Source organism: Maudiozyma barnettii (assembly GCF_903064755.1).
Source record: "Maudiozyma barnettii strain CLIB 1767 genome assembly, contig: KABA2_05, whole genome shotgun sequence".
NCBI classification, from domain to species: domain Eukaryota; kingdom Fungi; phylum Ascomycota; class Saccharomycetes; order Saccharomycetales; family Saccharomycetaceae; genus Maudiozyma; species Maudiozyma barnettii.
In genome coordinates this window covers 546,616-564,025 of record NW_024545242.1, presented here as the reverse complement: position 1 = coordinate 564,025, position 17,410 = coordinate 546,616, and the positions used below count along the sequence as shown (strand labels likewise).

The following is a 17,410-nucleotide window of genomic DNA, read 5'->3' as shown; positions in this document are numbered from 1 at the left end:
TATATATATATATATATTGAGACGTTACATTACAATTTAACTCTAGAAAACAAACTAGGGGATCTGGGAAGTTACATACACACATATATTTGATAAATATGGATACATCATATAACCATGTGCAACCAGTTGCTCTGGGTAAAAAGAAGAACAGCAACAATAACAACAACAAAACTTCGAATACATCCAATCCAAAAACCATAAATCCATTTAAGAGTAACAACCCAATTGGGAAACAATCAGGTAATACTAACAAAAAGAGAAAATCTTTTCCATATCAACATGCTGACCCTGTAGCGTCAACTTCCAATAAATGGGATCTAAATAGTATGGGAACATCTGATAGTGAGGAAAGACGAAGAAAAAGAGCTGAGAGGTTTAACACAAATAATGCCAATGGGTCGACAGCAAACCAGGGGAATGGACTTAATCGTGTACCGAGTAAGAATTCGTTCGATCCGCTCAATGATATGGAAGATTTTTCTAACTTGAATGCAATCGCAACTAAATCTCATGCTTATGACAAAAATAAGCATATTATTGGGACGTGCCAAACTATAGAAAAATCTTATTTAAGATTAACTTCAGAACCAAACCCAGAGCTTGTTAGACCGTTGGCAGTTTTGCAAAAGGCTTTTGCTCTTCTTATAGAAAAACATAAAAAGCATACCGTAACATATACATACTTATGCGATCAATTTAAAGCTATTAGACAGGATTTAAGAGTACAAATGATTGAAAATAAGTTTACTGTATTGGTGTATGAAACACACGCAAGACTAGCTCTTGAAAATGGGGATCTGGGGGAATATAATCAATGTCAAAGTAGATTACTTATATTATATGAGGACAACTCATTGAAAAATGCCAATAATAATTTTGCTGAATTTATCAGTTATTTGATACTTTATTATATTTTAACCGATGATAATAGTGCAATCATGGCACTACGGTTGAAATTGAGACAAGATAACACAAATACTTTTAAGAGCAAGATGGTTCAAAACTCTTTTAGTTTAGCGGACGCAAAACTAAAGGGAAACTATCATGTTTTTATGAAAATTTGCGATACAATCACGACACTGGGGAAACACTTGATAAATGCTTTCATTGAGAAGGAGATATTACGGTCTCTGAACACTATATGTAGTAGTTACAACCAAATTGGCTTAGATTTTCTAACGGAAGAATTTCATTTCCCAAGCGTAAATGCAGTTGACTTCTTTCTCCGAAAGAAGGGCTTTGGTGATTTCATAAAGGTAAAGAATCAAGGGGAAGTAAACGAATTCAAGTATCTTGATACGAAGTCGTCGAAAGCACTGGCATCTGCACTTTATCAAAGCTCGAGAAAGATAGATCTAAAAGGTCAAAAATAGGATTGATTTTTTTTGTCACCTTACATGTTTAGAATATTCTAATTCGTCTATGTTACAACCATTGTTTAGTGCTATTGAGAAGCAATAAATATTTGTTTATAGACCTTATATATATATTAGAAGGAACCAGTTTCACTGTGAATGATTTCGAAATTAATTATTATTTTAAGAATTTATTTATTAATATATGGCGCTTCCAGCAGCACATTATCAGTTACTTAAATATAGTGACATTATTTTTATTTTTGTTTTATTGTTACAACAATTAAATGATTGAAGCACATTTATTGTAGCTTTGTTATTACACCCTATTTTCCTAATTTTTTGAATATTTGCTAGATTATTGAAGAATGACCTCCAGGACCAACTTCTTTGTCTCCTTTACCTCAGGAAGAATTTCGTTGTAAATTTCATCACTGGATAGGTTAACTATATACCAACCATCAATTTTAGTTTTAATATGTAGATCACTTACAACAGAGGGTTTTCCATTGGATGATTCAATCTTTCTTTTAAGATAATTTTGTAACTTCTCATAAGATGATATTTCTCCGTATGAACACTTCATGACATAATAATCTTTTCTGAATAAAACTTTAACTTTGATAACAGTTTTCTCCTCATCACCCATGAACCACTTCTGGATAATATCTTCTAGATTTGAATACTCCTTATTAGATGATACAGCTTTTTTCAATTCAACCATATAATTATTAAATAAAGAAATTCTATCAGTAATGGTATCATTGTCAACCTCATTGTTCTTAAAACTAACTGGTGGTGGAAGCCATGGAAGTTTTATTTTCGGACTTTTAGAGTTTTCCATGATTAGAGATGCATGTAAAGTATAGAAATCATGATAATAACGATCTTCTTTCTTTACTTTATTGGACGCCGACTTAATCCTTATAGTATAATGAACCCTATTATCCTTCATAAATATCGAGACTATTTCACAGGAATTGACTTTTCGTTTATTTTCTTCCTCTTCCTCTTTAGGCGTAGATGCTATTGATGACGATACAGAAAGAGAAGAACCCCTAGAGACTGATGCTGGCGAAAACACATATGATTTCAAAGTTGATGGAGAAGTTGGTGGTGTTAATTCCATTAATTGATTTGGTTTATATATTGATCTATGAGCCACCGGTAAAGAACCATTAAGGACAGAATATTCTTCGAGACTTTCAAAAGGTACTAACCCTGCACCGACTTCTCTTATTAATCGTACAAGACACAAACCATCGTTTTCTTTGGATACTAATTGAACCAAAGTTCCACGTTTCAAGGTTAAGTGTTTTGGATTCTGAGATTTATAAGATTTCTGAACAATATAAAATTTTAATTGTCCATTTACAGGGGAGTAATTATTAATGAAATGACTTTCATCGAGGCATGTCTTTTTTTTTATAGGTTGTGATATCGACACGACACTACCTTTTCTACTTCCTTGTTGTCGTTGCTGTTGCTGACCATATACGGTCTCATTGATTGTTGAAAATATTGACACCATTCGATACTTTGCTAGTTGGGACGAAATTAATTTACGAACTTTTAATTTACTTTACACAGTGATAATGAACGAGAGTATAAAAAAAATCAAAAACAAAAACAATAACCTTCGAAAATGATTTTAGACATTTATCAATATTTATATATACTATTAGCTATTTATTGAAAGAATATTAAAACAATCCTAGTTTATCAACTTGTTTATTTATCTTTTTTTTTTGTTATTAGAATTCCACAGTCGATCACTGTTTATACTTTTATGTTTTGATATTTACTCAGAATATTTCACCAAATCGTGAGGGATCACCCTAAGGAGGTCCGGGCAAACAAATGCGATTCACAACAACGTAAGAAGCTAACATGTCTACTATGTATCGACCGAACAAAATTATGGTTCATAATGAAGAACATCCTGACTATCATAGGAGCTTGTATTAAGGAAGCAGAATGATATATACATGCAATTTAATTCTTTTTTTTGAGTTTTTGATTTTCGTTTCAATCTGTCTTCACTTACTTAGAAGGACAAAACGTTACCACTAATCCAATCAGTTATTTTCTCCCTTGGTCTTCAAGTACTTACATAAGTTTTCTAGGAAATATTATGAACCCTGTTTTTTACGAATTTGTAAGCTAATTTATTGTAGAGAAAACATAAGGAAACTGAAGATAATGTAGCCAAGCATACACCATCTTCAACGTTAGCCGGAGATGGTCAATTAGCATGTAATAGTTGCAGCAACACCCCTTTCCTTTTTCGAATGTTTACATTTTTTGTTGTTATGATCTTAAAGAGACCGAAATATTTTCATTTCTCTCGACGTGCAGCATTTTTTGAGGGGAAAAATTACCCAAATGTTAAACTTTAAATTAGAACACTTAAAAATGTTATTTCCATTTTTGGTTTAACTGGACGCGTCATTTTCTGTCTTTATTTTTGTTTCGGGATTTGATATTACCTAAAACGTTTATATTTATTGACGATTTGTTTTGATATTGCATTCTTGGAGGAACGCGCCTTCCACTCGCACGGTGAATTTAGTGATTAGATAATTTATTTGTTTTGTTATTGTTTTCTGATACAGGGGAAACAAAGTTTTCTCATGTTAGTTTAATCTTGCGTACCCCATAGCAATAACAGAAAATATTACATTTGCACGCATGTTTTTAACGCATAAGAACAAAGAAAAGATAAGAAATACAATATTCCAAGAACTAAATACTGTGGTCGTTACAAACGCACGTTTCATCTGGTAATAATATTTTCAAAATTCTATATATACTTTTCTTGACCTCTGTTAAATTTGTTTGTTATTCGAACTTTACACTGTGACATAGGAACCAAATGTCACATCTTCTAATGCAATGAAAATAAGTGAGGGAGCCATCCTTCCATAACTTGGATTATTGTTAACAACGGTTGTAGGAACCTTGAGCTTCTAAAGAATGAAGTTTTCCACGGAATCACAAATATTTGTATGAACGATCTTCAGCTATTTCTGTTGTTATAGGATTCTCGAACGACGTAAGTTCTTCAAAAATTGGACTTGTATTAAGTTTCTTTCAATTATGGAATAGCATATTTTTCTTTCGATAATACTAAAAACAAACTATCCGATATTTATTCAACAGTTCCCTCTGTTTTTGCTTGGCTTCATCATAGGGTTATTAAATTCGATGTAGGCCATATCTCTTAGTGGTAGTCTTGACTTAACCCATTATCCTTAAAATTTCTTAACTATAAAAACTACTTTAACTCAAAAATATAATTAGGAAATTGATCACATTAAAAGATATGTAAATAATATCTAGATCGATGTGAATAATTCTTTAAGTTGTTAATTATATCTCAATATCACTTTTTAAGCTAATATTCCTTTTGTTTGGATAAAAACAAAGTTCTTAATATGGAAGAATAGAACTTCAAACTTTTTCTTCAAATAGTATCTCGTAGTGCTACCCTCTATTCAGATTGTAGAGCTATGCTTCAAGAATACCACTTCGTCCTGTGATTTTGAAACACATTCGTAAGAACCACAGTACTTGGTACATTTTTGTAACAACATCTTAGATATACGTACACGATTCACAAGCGTTTCATATTTCACAGCGTTTCGGTAAATCATTTAATTTCAAAACTGTAACTCCTCTCTAAACTTGAAAGATATGCTCACTTTATTTGATTTGTTTACGTTTTAGAATTATTGAATGTAAACGTTGTTTCCTAGTAATTTTAATATACAAATTCGAAAAACATATACGTCAGAGACCTTTCCGTAAAACCGAAGCCAATATAATATATATCAAGCTATTAAAATTATTAATGAGTAATTATGTGTTGTTAGAAATAACTAGGTACATATGAAATACATAAAATGGGAGAAAAAGTGTTAAGTTGAAGTTTTATAAATTTGTTAAAAAGTTATAAGAAACATCCGCTTAAGCTTCAGCCATTTCTCTTAGTCTTCTGATAGTGGATCTGACAGTGGCGGCAGCAGCAGTGGAAACAGTGTAAGCACCACCAGCAACAGTCTTCTTACAAGAACCACAAGTCCAGATACCAGCAGCACCTCTTCTAACGGTCTTCTTACCACAGAAAGAACAGTCGTATCTAGCGTGTTGTTGAACTTCTAGCTTCTTAACTTGTCTTCTTAGAGAGGAACCGTAACGAACACCGTACTTACCGGTGATACCAACCTTCTTTGTTCTTTTAGCCCTGTAACATAAATGTAATACAATCGTTCATGATATTTTCTTGTCTGTGTAAAACAAAAAATGAAAACGAAGTTATTTGTATTTAATATATTGTTAGTAAATCTTGTTTATTGTTATGGAAGAGAAGTTGCAATTTCATCTACAACTATTATTATATTCACAAAATAAAAAAGGATAACTTTGAAGCATTGTAATAACATCGTTCAATAGCTTGGAATTTAAGTTACAATCATTTTAATGGTATTAGTTTCATCCAAATGAATCAACAGGATGAGCATGTACGTTGTTCTAAATCATCATTACATTAATTTTGAACAATTTCTAGTTAGCAACATCAAAGTGATATCAACTAACATGTCAGGGTGTTACTAAACAACAGAATGCATTATCTCAATGTTTTAAGTAATCAGTGTGACTATTGCAACATGGCACAGTATGTTTCTCGTAATACCACAAAATTCTTGTTCACTTCTATTCATTATATCGATTCTGTTCTTCCAATACTCCAGTCTGCTATCCATTCCAACTTGTATTATATCATTATTATGCATACATTTTGTCTCGATTATCTATGTAGGTTTCTTTTAATTTGTAACTAAGTTTGTTTTTAAATATTAAGGTATATATACATTTAATAAGGTGAACTCTATTACAATTACATTAAAGAAAGAGCCTGAACACTATGGATTATTGAAACTCTGTGAATTGCTCTTTGGATGAGGGATGAACTAACCAGCCATTAATTGCGTGGGTTCATTCTGGCCATCACATCATGCAGCTCTGCTAAATTTTGTTTAGTATTTTTGGAAATTTCATTCTTAGCTGCGTCGGCACTCATTAGAAAAAACTGAAAGAAGCGCAAAAAATCCATAAAATGAAGTTTTTGAATATAAAAAAATGTTTTGTTGTATATAATTTATGGGTGTACGGATGGATATATCGTCACAAAAATTGTATCTTATGTATTAAAAATTATGTTGTATTGTCCTTAGGGACATCTTGGAATTCTTCTTCTCTTAGTAGATACTTAACCCAGGGTTGATGCGAAACGTTTAGTTGAACGACTTCGTTTAGTTTCATAAACCAGTCAGACTTTTCCTCTTCTCCTCCTTCAACGTTAAAGCTTATGACTTCATCGTTTTCAAAAACTAATTGAATACATTCATTTAGTAAGATACGATCTGTAAAATTTGTAAATTTACGTTTGTCTTCCTCATCGTATACCTCATAACCAGAAACAGTTTTCACATTAAGTAGGTTAATTAGTAACTGAGGTTTATGAGACGTTTCGTGACATGCTGTTAACACGTTACCGTTTAGTTCAAAGTGTCTTCTTTGAATTGTACCAGATAAATCACCTCCATCTTGAATCATGTATCCACATTTAGATATACTCTGTTGTCTCCTATATTTTTCTAAAATTTTACTAGCTACCTTTATATTTTCTGGTAATATTTCATCCTTGGAAGTCCTAGAAATGCAGCTGACTTTTACTCTGATGTTTGTTACTTCATATGGATTCAAACCTTTAGCCCATTTATTTTTTAAAGATATGGTAATCGTCTTATTTTGAAATTTAAGCTTTTCTATTTCTTCTTTGGAAAATGTGTAAGAACCTGTACAATATTCACCTTTGGGACCAAATAAATGATCCCATCTGTCAGTATCGATCGATCTTTGAACATACCTAGTTTTGTATACATATTTCGTCTTGCGGAATAAATGTTTCTTACCTACTTGAACTTTTTCTTTAACTGGCACTAAATCTGTTTTTACCTTTTCGTAGGCACACTTAATAAGGATATCTAATATATTATTTTGTTGTTCAAAAAATTTGTCGGTTAAAGTTATTGTAAGGTCCTGTTTCATCTCTAGTTGTTTACGAGTTAGTGCTGCGTATGGTGTAGTTAATTGCATGTCACCAAACTTACAGTGAACAGAAAACTTTGATTTATGCGATTCAACACCTTCCAAATCGAAAAATGATAACGTTCCAAATGAAATGTATATTTTACCAGCATCTGGTAATGGGTTAACTACAGTCTTCATGACTGTAACTGCTTTTGGGATAGATATAGTTTCAACCAATGGACTCTCCCTTGTAACAATACTTGATTGTTCTAAAGAGGCAGCATTTTCTACGATACTATTTTCTGAAAATGGCTCAACAAATTTCGGTTTTGTAATTTGATTTGAATCATCTGAAGTTAGTTTTATCGGAATTTTATGATTTAATTTTCCAATTACTTTAATTGGACTCTGTGTATGGTATTTATTTACCAATTGCCTTGGCGCAATGCTTTTAACGGGAGTTCCAGATTCAAACTGTTCAAATAAAATTGTATCATCTTTAATAGAACTTGATTCAGATTGGGCCTTCCCTTTTAATGAATCAAGATCAATCACATGAGAATTATCATTTTGTGACTTCTTGGTATTTTCTTGATCAATTGAATAGAGAAAATCTCCGAATCCAGTACCTAATTCATGTTCCAAATAATTTGAAAGAACATTAGGTTTATCAAAATCAATTATTGTAGATAATGATTCTTCAAGGTTTTGCAATGAAGTGTCTGGTGATTCCCCCAAATTAGCATCAGTTACCCTTTTAATTAAGCTTGTTTCCGGTAACAGAGCAAATGAGTTTAATTTAGAAAAATCTCCATTGTTATTAAATGTAAAATCTAAAGGGTTTTCCTTTGTAAAATCAATACTGTTATCAATAACGTCACCCATAAAAGCGTACTCTCCATTCGAATAGATATTGTCTCTACCTGAAGAAGACACTCTAGAATAAGGTTTATGGCCCCCTGGAATAACAATGGCATTTACTTCACCTGAGCTAACCCTACTACTTGGATTTGAGTTGGGATAATGAACTTTACTTCTACTTACCAAACGAGGCTTAAATGAGAAATTCGAATTGTTAGAGGGTCCATCCAACTGTTGTTGTCCTTGTTGAGAATTAACTAAGGTAGTCACTGTACCATCTGAGAATCTCGAATGACTACTCAATGCTGGGGAAGTAATCTTTTCACCATTTGATTTATTATTATTATTATTATTATTTTGATAATGCCATATTGAAAGATAATCGTTTGACAATTGTCCATCCTTAGCAAGTGGAGGTATATTTTCAGTCATTGTACTAGCACCATCTTCAAATATGGTAGTCATAATAATAGGTTCTTGATCAACAAGGTTAGGTAAATCGAATGATCCGTTAAGGTCTACGCAGTAATTATTATTCAACTGAGTTTCATTCGAGGGCAATGCCAATTTTATATCCGATTTCGTTGAACCTAATCCACCAATGGTTGATAATGGTTGGAAATGAACTTCATATTCAGGATCAGTATCAATAGATGCTTCATGATGTTCCGTTGTAGCTGTAGTTTCTTTCTCATCATCACATATATATTTATCTTCCAATGAAGGAACGATACTCCCTGCTTCCCCATCCTCATTAAACTCTTCAACTTTCTCATCCAAAACCTGTTCTTCTTCATAAGGTATATCTTGAGGCTCATTTACACCATCATTTATATTTTGTTTCTCAGTTTCAGATACGCTAGGGTCCTCGATGTGCTCTTCATCGTCCTCATCTTCCATATCAAGTACATCCTGCTGACCTGTACTTAGTGTCCCAATGGATCCTATACTTAAATCATAGTCCGCCAATGTATACTCTCTAACATTCCTCGTGACTTTTTCTTGATCTAAATCCAAAGCATTTGTCTCATTGAACATCTCTTCTTCAGTGACATCATCATCATCTTCACCACTCTTCATCGTACTAATACCATTGGTGCCTGTATTATATTTTATAATCATCTCCATGGTATCATTACCTATCTCTTTCAATGGTATCTGAAACTTTGGTTGTGTCCTAGGGGGCAACAACACAGGCTTTGCACTACTTATTGTATTTTCCATTTCATTCTCGATCTCTTTAACTAAGGAGTCCACTACTTCATCAACTGTAACATCAGCCATAGTTCTGTCCTATTTATACCAAAAACTATATATAGTATATATAATTTGTTGATTGTGAAAGAAGCAATTCTGAAGAATAGCAAGAAATTACATATACGTAAATAATATATCATAAAATATCAAATTTGTAAACGACTACATTTTTGCTTAACTAAGCAAAATGCAAGATAGTCAAAAGTCCCGCCGATGTCCTTGATCCCCTCTCTTCCCCCCTCGTCGACAGCATCTTACCTGTTAGTTCTAAACTCTACAGGTAATGAAACGGCCCACATTTGCTCACTCAGTTGTAACCAAATGTGTCTAAGAAGATGTCTATCTCTTTCAGTTCCAGTATATTACATCGAACGGAACTGTTATCATGTTTACATATTTCCTAAATGGGAAAATGAGAAAACAAACCAGATGCACGTGACCAACAACACCTTTACAGGTCACATGCCCTGCTAAACCCACACCCTCACTGTGTACGAAGATCAACACCCACACCCACCCACACACCCACACACCCATCGGAGAGAGCTCAATCTCAGATATGGCGAATGCATCACGATATCTGTATAATTACCTATGCAGTATGTATATATGTCATATATGTTGATAACTTTGAGGTCTCGTTGTTGTTAGCTGTGGTCATAGACTCACTTGCCATGGCAAGTGAGTCTATGATGGTAGATGTGCAAGATCCCTAACGTCTGAGATATCTTTCAAATACGTAAAATTAAATATCTAGACATGTAGTCATTACCCCTATACAGGATAGGATCCGATCCAAACGTATATAAAACAAGATCCTGTTCTGTCAACAACTCATCCAATCCGATCATGCTCTGATCGAACTCTTATTCAACCAACTCATCAGTAAACTAATAATTCCAACCATTCATTTATATGGAAAGATATATAAATATAGATATATAGGGGGAATGCCTTGCTTTCTCTACGCTTGTTTCTGTGCAGGATTGTCCTTTTCTTATATTTTCAATCTTTGCCCACTCTTTCTTCATTGGCGCCGCCTCCACCCTTTCGATTATACGTATAATAACTATTAAGGAAGTTTCGAAGTTAATACGGTTTCCATATAATACAATTATAGTCGTTACAAAGGGCACACACACATCTATATCTACATAAAGTTCAGTCGAGTAGAATTAAATTGGTAATATTGTTACACCCTTATTATAGATACCCGGAAGACTACACATATTATTACTTATATACTTGCATAATGAATGGGAAGGAAACATACCCGAATAGTATCCCTAGTATCCCAGAGACGATTGAACCAGGTATTACGATCCCCATATACGATGATACTGCAAGCACATTGACCCCGAACGATCAATCTCCTCAGAAACTGGGGTCTTACAGGTCGAAAGCAGGGAGGTTCTCGAACAAGTTTAGTAATATTTTGCCATCGATTAGTGCAAAATTGCATCATTCTTCAAAGAAAACTTTACTTCATGATAAAGAAAATCAGTTGAATGCTGGAAGTAGTGATACGTCGGTGTCGTCGTTAAATACAAGACACGCATCTGCTAATAATGGAGATGCATTGAATAAAGAAAAGGCAAATGTGGTACCATTGACAGGTGTGCCTTATGGTACTGGACTTAGATTATCTAATGAACATGATAGATTAGTACAATTCCCATCCGCTTCACCATCTAAAAATGGTCCCGTAACGCCATCTCATAAACATACGACATCAACAAATAATAATATTAATACTAGTTCTAATGTCCCTGTGTCTACACCTAATGATCAATTACAGAATCAACTGTCACGAACAAGAAATAATACTTTAGCATCTCAATATACATCTTTATCGTTGCATCCATATAATTCAGCAGGTACTGGTAATTTATGGCCCACAACTAGTGCAGCAAGTAATATTCAAAATCAATATCATCAACATAATAGTAGTTATGATTTAAATATGAATATTAATTCTCAAAATACCGCTTTGACTCCGTCGTTTGATTACGGATATGGTTCTTCATCATATTTTAACGTACCATTAATGAAATCAAGCACTAATTATGATCCTTATGAAACTTCAAATAATAATAATAATAATAATAATAACATCATGGGTGGTAATCCCACCAATAACAACAACAACAACAACAATAATAATGGACTTGGGGGTCAAGGAGATTCATCAATTTGGTCACCAGAAGCTGTGGCAAGGAAAAGATCCCAATCGATGGCAACACAAGTTCATCCGGAGGCATATTATGTTCAACAACCTCTACCTAGTATCATTCAGAATTCAGATGCAACAGCACATATAAATGTCGATCAATTACAATATTCTTATGATCAAATGGAGCAATACAATTATAATAAAAACTATAATAATGCATTACAAGAGTTTCCTTTAACATCATCCCCTTTATTAATGGATGATATCGATCCAAGATCAATCAGTTGGGTGACTACGAACGGAACAGTACCTCCAATCAACCAGATTAATTCGTTATTACCAACCAATGCCATTGCATTAACGAACATCTATCCATTACAGCAAACCGAACCGCAATATATTAATGCTGTGAATTTGACTAGTACTGCCCTTGCATCTGTCTGTATGAAATTTGGTAATGTCATCTCAGTCAGAACTCTAAGAGACTTAAATATTGCTTTAGTTGAGTTTGACTCTATCGATATGGCAAGGATAACATTGGAATCATTACAAGGAAAAGATATATCTATTCTTGGATACTCCTCAACAATTACATATGCTAAGATTTTACCCTTGTATCATCAAGCCCAAGGTAATAAAGGCCAAAATGTGGCTCGCAGTTTACTTCAAGAACAATTAGTTAATGGATCTATAGTATTCCATCAACAAGGTTCGACACAGATACCAATATTACGTAATCAAATCAATGATAGCCTAAAGATGTCACCACAGAAAATCCAACAGCAACAACAACAACAACAACAACAGCAACATACTGTAATGTTACAAAGTGTTACCAACAATGCCAATAATACACAAATAACATTACCTGTTGAAAATGAGAAATGTCCATTCCCATTACCTCCTCCAACTATTCAAATTCAAAATGATTTATTGAAAACAGTTATAACCGAATTTAATGTTCCACATGATAGGGAGAAAGCTTCACATATTTTAATAAGAGCACTAAACATCAAGGAAACGGTCGATTTATCTGATTTCGGTCCAACTCCTGAACCATTATCCTCCCGTCAATTCCAAACACCAAAATTACGTGAAATCCGTAAAGCTATTGATTCCAACTCCTTAAGTGATGTTGAGATTGAACAGTTAGGTATGGCCATGTTAGATGAATTACCTGAATTAAGTTTTGATTATTTGGGTAATACCATTGTTCAAAAGATATATGATAGATCTAACGATATCATTAGAGATATTATCTTGAGAAAGATATCAAAATATTTGACATCTTTAGGGATTCACAAGAGTGGTACTTGGGTATGCCAAAAGATGATCAAATTGGCTCATAACTCAAGAGCTCTTTGGTTAGTAACTGAAGGTATTAGAGATTATTGTACTGCTTTGTTCAATGATCAATTCGGTAACTATGTCATCCAAGAGGTACTTAAATTCGGTGTCCCCTGGAACAATTTCATATTTGAAAGTATTCTAGGTAATTTCTGGACTATCTGTAAGAATAAATATGGTGCCAGAGCCATCAGAGCATGCTTAGAAGCTACTGCCATTATCACAACCGAACAAACATTAATAATCAGTTCAATGATTGTTGCATACGGAGAATATCTAATTACAGATAATAACGGTACGTTACTAATAACATGGTTATTGGATACATGTCAATTTGATGAAAAATATATTGCTTTGACTCACAAGATCGTTGGGAATATTGCTACATTATGTTGTCATAAACTTGGTTCATTAACAATATTAAAAATATTAAACTCCAGAGGGAATGAATCATGTCGGAAACTGATATTGGATGAAATTTTTGGTGATAATGCTAAGGATGAAAATAACCGGGATCTGGTTTTGGTTAAGATATTAAGTGATGTCTCATATGGTCCAACATTCATGCACAAATTGTTAACGTCAAGATTACTGGATGATGACATTAGGACTGCAGTAGTGGAAAGAATTCGTAATGTTATCTTAAAGAATAACATTTCGCAACAAAATCATAAATTAATGGAAGAAGTTGGGTTGGTCTCTATAAATGCGACAAATAATAACAACAACAACAACATCAACAATAATAATCAAGACAGATCACCGATGAAACATAATAGAAATTCAGGATTACAACATCATGCATACAATCAGGGATTGAACGATGCATCATCAAGAAGAATGAGAGGATTATCTGCGTCTAGTGTTCGTAGTAACAACGGGCTACCTGGGATTAACATTCAGCCAATGACACCAGTTTCGTTGAATGATAGCAACAACAACAACAATAATAATATGGGACCATACGGAGGGAATAATAATCAAAATGTAAATGTTAATGATGAGATCTATCTACATTATGATGGAAATAACAACAATAATGGCAATAATCTATCTATTCCATTCAATGAATTGTCATTAAACCGTACAATAAGTAGTGATACAGGCGATACAACTAATACAACTAATACTAATAACAATGCTTCAAGATTAAATGGTTACGGGTTTTAGATTGGAAGGGTGATAATGACGTAACGTACTTTCCTCCCTTCGAAAAGAATTATAAAAAAAATCAAGGGAGACGTTACAAATTATATAATTATTAATGATTGATACATTTATACAATATTTTTTTTTCTAATTCAAACTAATACAGTTTATACACACTACTTTCCACATGTGAAATATACATTTGTAACCCAATAATGATCTTTCTTTCTAGACCATACATAACTATACCTTCGTTGTACGAATTTTCCAATGAAACAGTATCTTTTTGTTGTTGTTGTTGCTGTAATTACAGCCGCACCCGTCCCCTAAAACATATGTATTGCCAGAACATACGTGTCCAACAATATTGAATTATTACAAATCATCACTTCTTTAAATAGTATTTGCCTAGTAACTTCTCACTTTGCAACGACTAACAAATTACAGCAAAAAATCTTTCTGCGTATGGCCAACTTCCGTGCGGATGACAATCCTTTTAGTAATCCTTCCGTCGCACTGCTACAAGTTCCACGTACAAGTAATCTCCGAAGTCATCACGTATATATTACTCTTTCGGCCGAAACGTAACAAATCTACAAAATTTTTCAAAATGTTTACATAATCAATCAATCATTTTAATGTAATCTGCGAGGGACAGACGCAGAGGAGCAAATAGTGGCAGGAATACATCCACAATTTTGCTTCTAATCATTGCTCTTTCAGCAAAGTCAGAAATAATTAAACGGAATTTTCTATGGCTGTGCAACCAACTAATTCACAGTAATAGAGAGAGAGAACGACTCAGTCTCTTGGTGCGAAACAGATAACCAAATTTGATAAAGTTCAATGATGATTATGTAACAATTTTAATAGAAAAAGAAAAAAATTGTAACGTTTCTTTAGAGAACCTGACGGAAAAGTAGAGAATCTTTTTTATTTTAATTTATTGGTAATCGTTTGAGTTGATATTTCACCAATAATCTAGTTATGTTAGTATGATATACGAGGGGTACTAATACAAAAAGAAGATGAGATGAACATTAGGTAATCAAGAAACATAAAATATTGACAACGAATGATATATAAATAAGATACTTAATTAGGTCAATTAGAAATTATTGTAACGTTGTCTCATCTTAATGTTGTAAAGTATTCTAGTTCTTACAAATAATACTAAATAATCATAACTAATCATCACCTCACAATCATAACTACCAATATAATCATATAAAACAATGTACACAGAATACTTTAAAAATACTTATATGGTAGATATCCTAGAATATCTACATATAGTAACACTAACAGAAGAAGGTATTGCTGGTAAAACTGTTGATATCGAAAACCAACTCTATCCAAGACTTTCAGCAAGTACACAGGTATGTCCTGAAAAACATGATGATGACGCTTTATATAATTGTGAAAATTCAATCAATCCTGATTCTGATTCAATTGAAAGTAGTTCTATTTCTGGTACCACGGAGATTAGTATTAATTTAAACACTACTGACTTAGAAGAAACCATTATTAAAGAGAAAGAATTACCTGACAATGATATTGCCACTGACCCTTTTCTGGTAACATGGAATAGATCAGATGATCCTGATAATCCAATGAATTTCGATTCTTTTAAGAAAATTTTAATTATCGTTCAAATTATGATGATTACTTTTGTCACATATATGGCTTCAGCTATTATTACTCCAGGTCAAGAAGAAATCCAAAATGAATTCAAAGTAGGACACGTCACTGCAACATTGAATTTATCCATCTATGTTCTAGCTTATGGTATTGGTCAAGCTATATTTTCACCATTATCTGAAGTTGCAAAGATTGGCCGTCAATGGATTTATACTTATACTTTCTTTCTTTTCACTGTCTTTCAAATAGGTTGTGCCACTGTACACAGCTTCGGTGGTTTGGTGGTCCTTAGATTTATTACAGGTGTGTTATCTGGACCTGCTTTGGCTACCGGTGGTGCCAGTATTACCGATATCATTGAAGGTAGACAACTTACTGCATACATTGCTCTATGGGCCATTGGTGCTGTCCTTGCACCAGTGATGGCTCCAATTGTTGGTGCTGCTATGGTAATTGCAAAAGGCTGGAGATGGATCTTTTGGTTACTAACAATGATTTGTGCTGCATTTTTAGTCGTATTTATTCTATTCTTCCCAGAGACCTCTAGCAATGCTATTCTTTCTAGAAGAGCTTCAAGAATTAGAAAACAAACAGGAGACAACAGATACTATACAATTCAAGAACAAAAGGATTCTGCTACAAAATTGAGTGAATTCTTAATCACCACTTTCTACAGACCATTTGAAATGATTATCAAGGAACCAATTATCTTGGCATTTGATGTATATATCTCTGTCATCTACGGTGCTCTATATCTTTTCTTCGAATCTATCCCGATTGTATTTGTTGGTATTTATCATTTCACTTTAATGGAAAGTAGTGTCGCTTTCCTTGGTTTCTTTGTTGGTTGTGTCATTGCTTATCCAATCCTAATACTATTCTTACACAAAGTGATCTATCCTGCACATGACAACAACACATTTGTCCCTGAAAAGTTTTTACTACTTGCAATGGGTGTTGCATGGCTCTTACCATTATCTCAATTCTTATTTGGATGGGCTGCTAGTGTCCATTGGATCGTCCCAGTGATTTCCGAAATATTCTTCATCATTGCAGTATGGAATTTATTCCAAGTGACTTTCTCTTATTTGGCCTTTAGTTTCCCAAACCATGTTGCTTCTGTCTTCGCTGGTAATGGTGTCATGAGATCCACTTTTGCTTGTGCTTTCCCATTGTTTGGTAAAGCTATGTTTAACAACTTGGCCATTGAAGGGTACCCTGTAGGCTGGGGTTCCACTATCGTGGGATTTGTCACCATCGGATTATCTTTGATCCCATTCGTACTATATAAATATGGTGCAACATTGAGATCAAAATCAAAGTTCAGAGACTGATTAGCTTTGAAGCTTTTTAGAATTTATTTATATACACATACATACGTACACACATACGTACACACATACGTACACACATACGTACACACATACGTACACACATACGTACACACATACATGCATTCATTCTTTTTCAATCATCTTTTCACAATTACTATTATTACTATTATTATATTTGTTATATATATATATAT

General features: G+C 33.4%; 6 protein-coding genes across 6 annotated transcripts; 3 read left to right on the top strand and 3 right to left on the bottom strand.

Annotated features, from left to right (window-relative positions):
* Positions 1-98: 98 nt before the first annotated feature.
* On the top strand, positions 99-1,376 carry THP3 (Thp3p; the record flags this gene model as incomplete). The annotated part of the gene is made up of 1 exon (XM_041550889.1): positions 99-1,376. The coding sequence occupies one exon, from the start codon at positions 99-101 to the stop codon at positions 1,374-1,376; it is 1,278 nt and encodes a 425-aa protein (XP_041406823.1).
* A 340-nt stretch (positions 1,377-1,716) lies between these two features.
* KABA2_05S05610 (uncharacterized protein) lies at positions 1,717-2,889 on the bottom strand (the record flags this gene model as incomplete). Its single annotated transcript, XM_041550888.1, has 1 exon — positions 1,717-2,889. The coding sequence occupies one exon, from the start codon at positions 2,887-2,889 to the stop codon at positions 1,717-1,719; it is 1,173 nt and encodes a 390-aa protein (XP_041406822.1).
* Positions 2,890-5,327: 2,438 nt separating this feature from the next.
* Positions 5,328-6,158, bottom strand: RPL43A (60S ribosomal protein eL43; the record flags this gene model as incomplete). Its single annotated transcript, XM_041550887.1, has 2 exons — positions 5,328-5,604; positions 6,157-6,158. Coding segments are annotated over 2 exons (279 nt in total).
* A 417-nt stretch (positions 6,159-6,575) lies between these two features.
* On the bottom strand, positions 6,576-9,599 carry KABA2_05S05566 (uncharacterized protein; the record flags this gene model as incomplete). The annotated part of the gene is made up of 1 exon (XM_041550886.1): positions 6,576-9,599. The coding sequence occupies one exon, from the start codon at positions 9,597-9,599 to the stop codon at positions 6,576-6,578; it is 3,024 nt and encodes a 1,007-aa protein (XP_041406820.1).
* A 1,225-nt stretch (positions 9,600-10,824) lies between these two features.
* Positions 10,825-14,262, top strand: KABA2_05S05544 (uncharacterized protein; the record flags this gene model as incomplete). Its single annotated transcript, XM_041550885.1, has 1 exon — positions 10,825-14,262. One exon carries the CDS (start codon positions 10,825-10,827, stop codon positions 14,260-14,262), a length of 3,438 nt encoding a protein of 1,145 aa, XP_041406819.1.
* A 1,214-nt stretch (positions 14,263-15,476) lies between these two features.
* On the top strand, positions 15,477-17,216 carry KABA2_05S05522 (MFS transporter; the record flags this gene model as incomplete). Its single annotated transcript, XM_041550884.1, has 1 exon — positions 15,477-17,216. The coding sequence occupies one exon, from the start codon at positions 15,477-15,479 to the stop codon at positions 17,214-17,216; it is 1,740 nt and encodes a 579-aa protein (XP_041406818.1).
* Between the last annotated feature and the right edge of the window lie 194 nt (positions 17,217-17,410).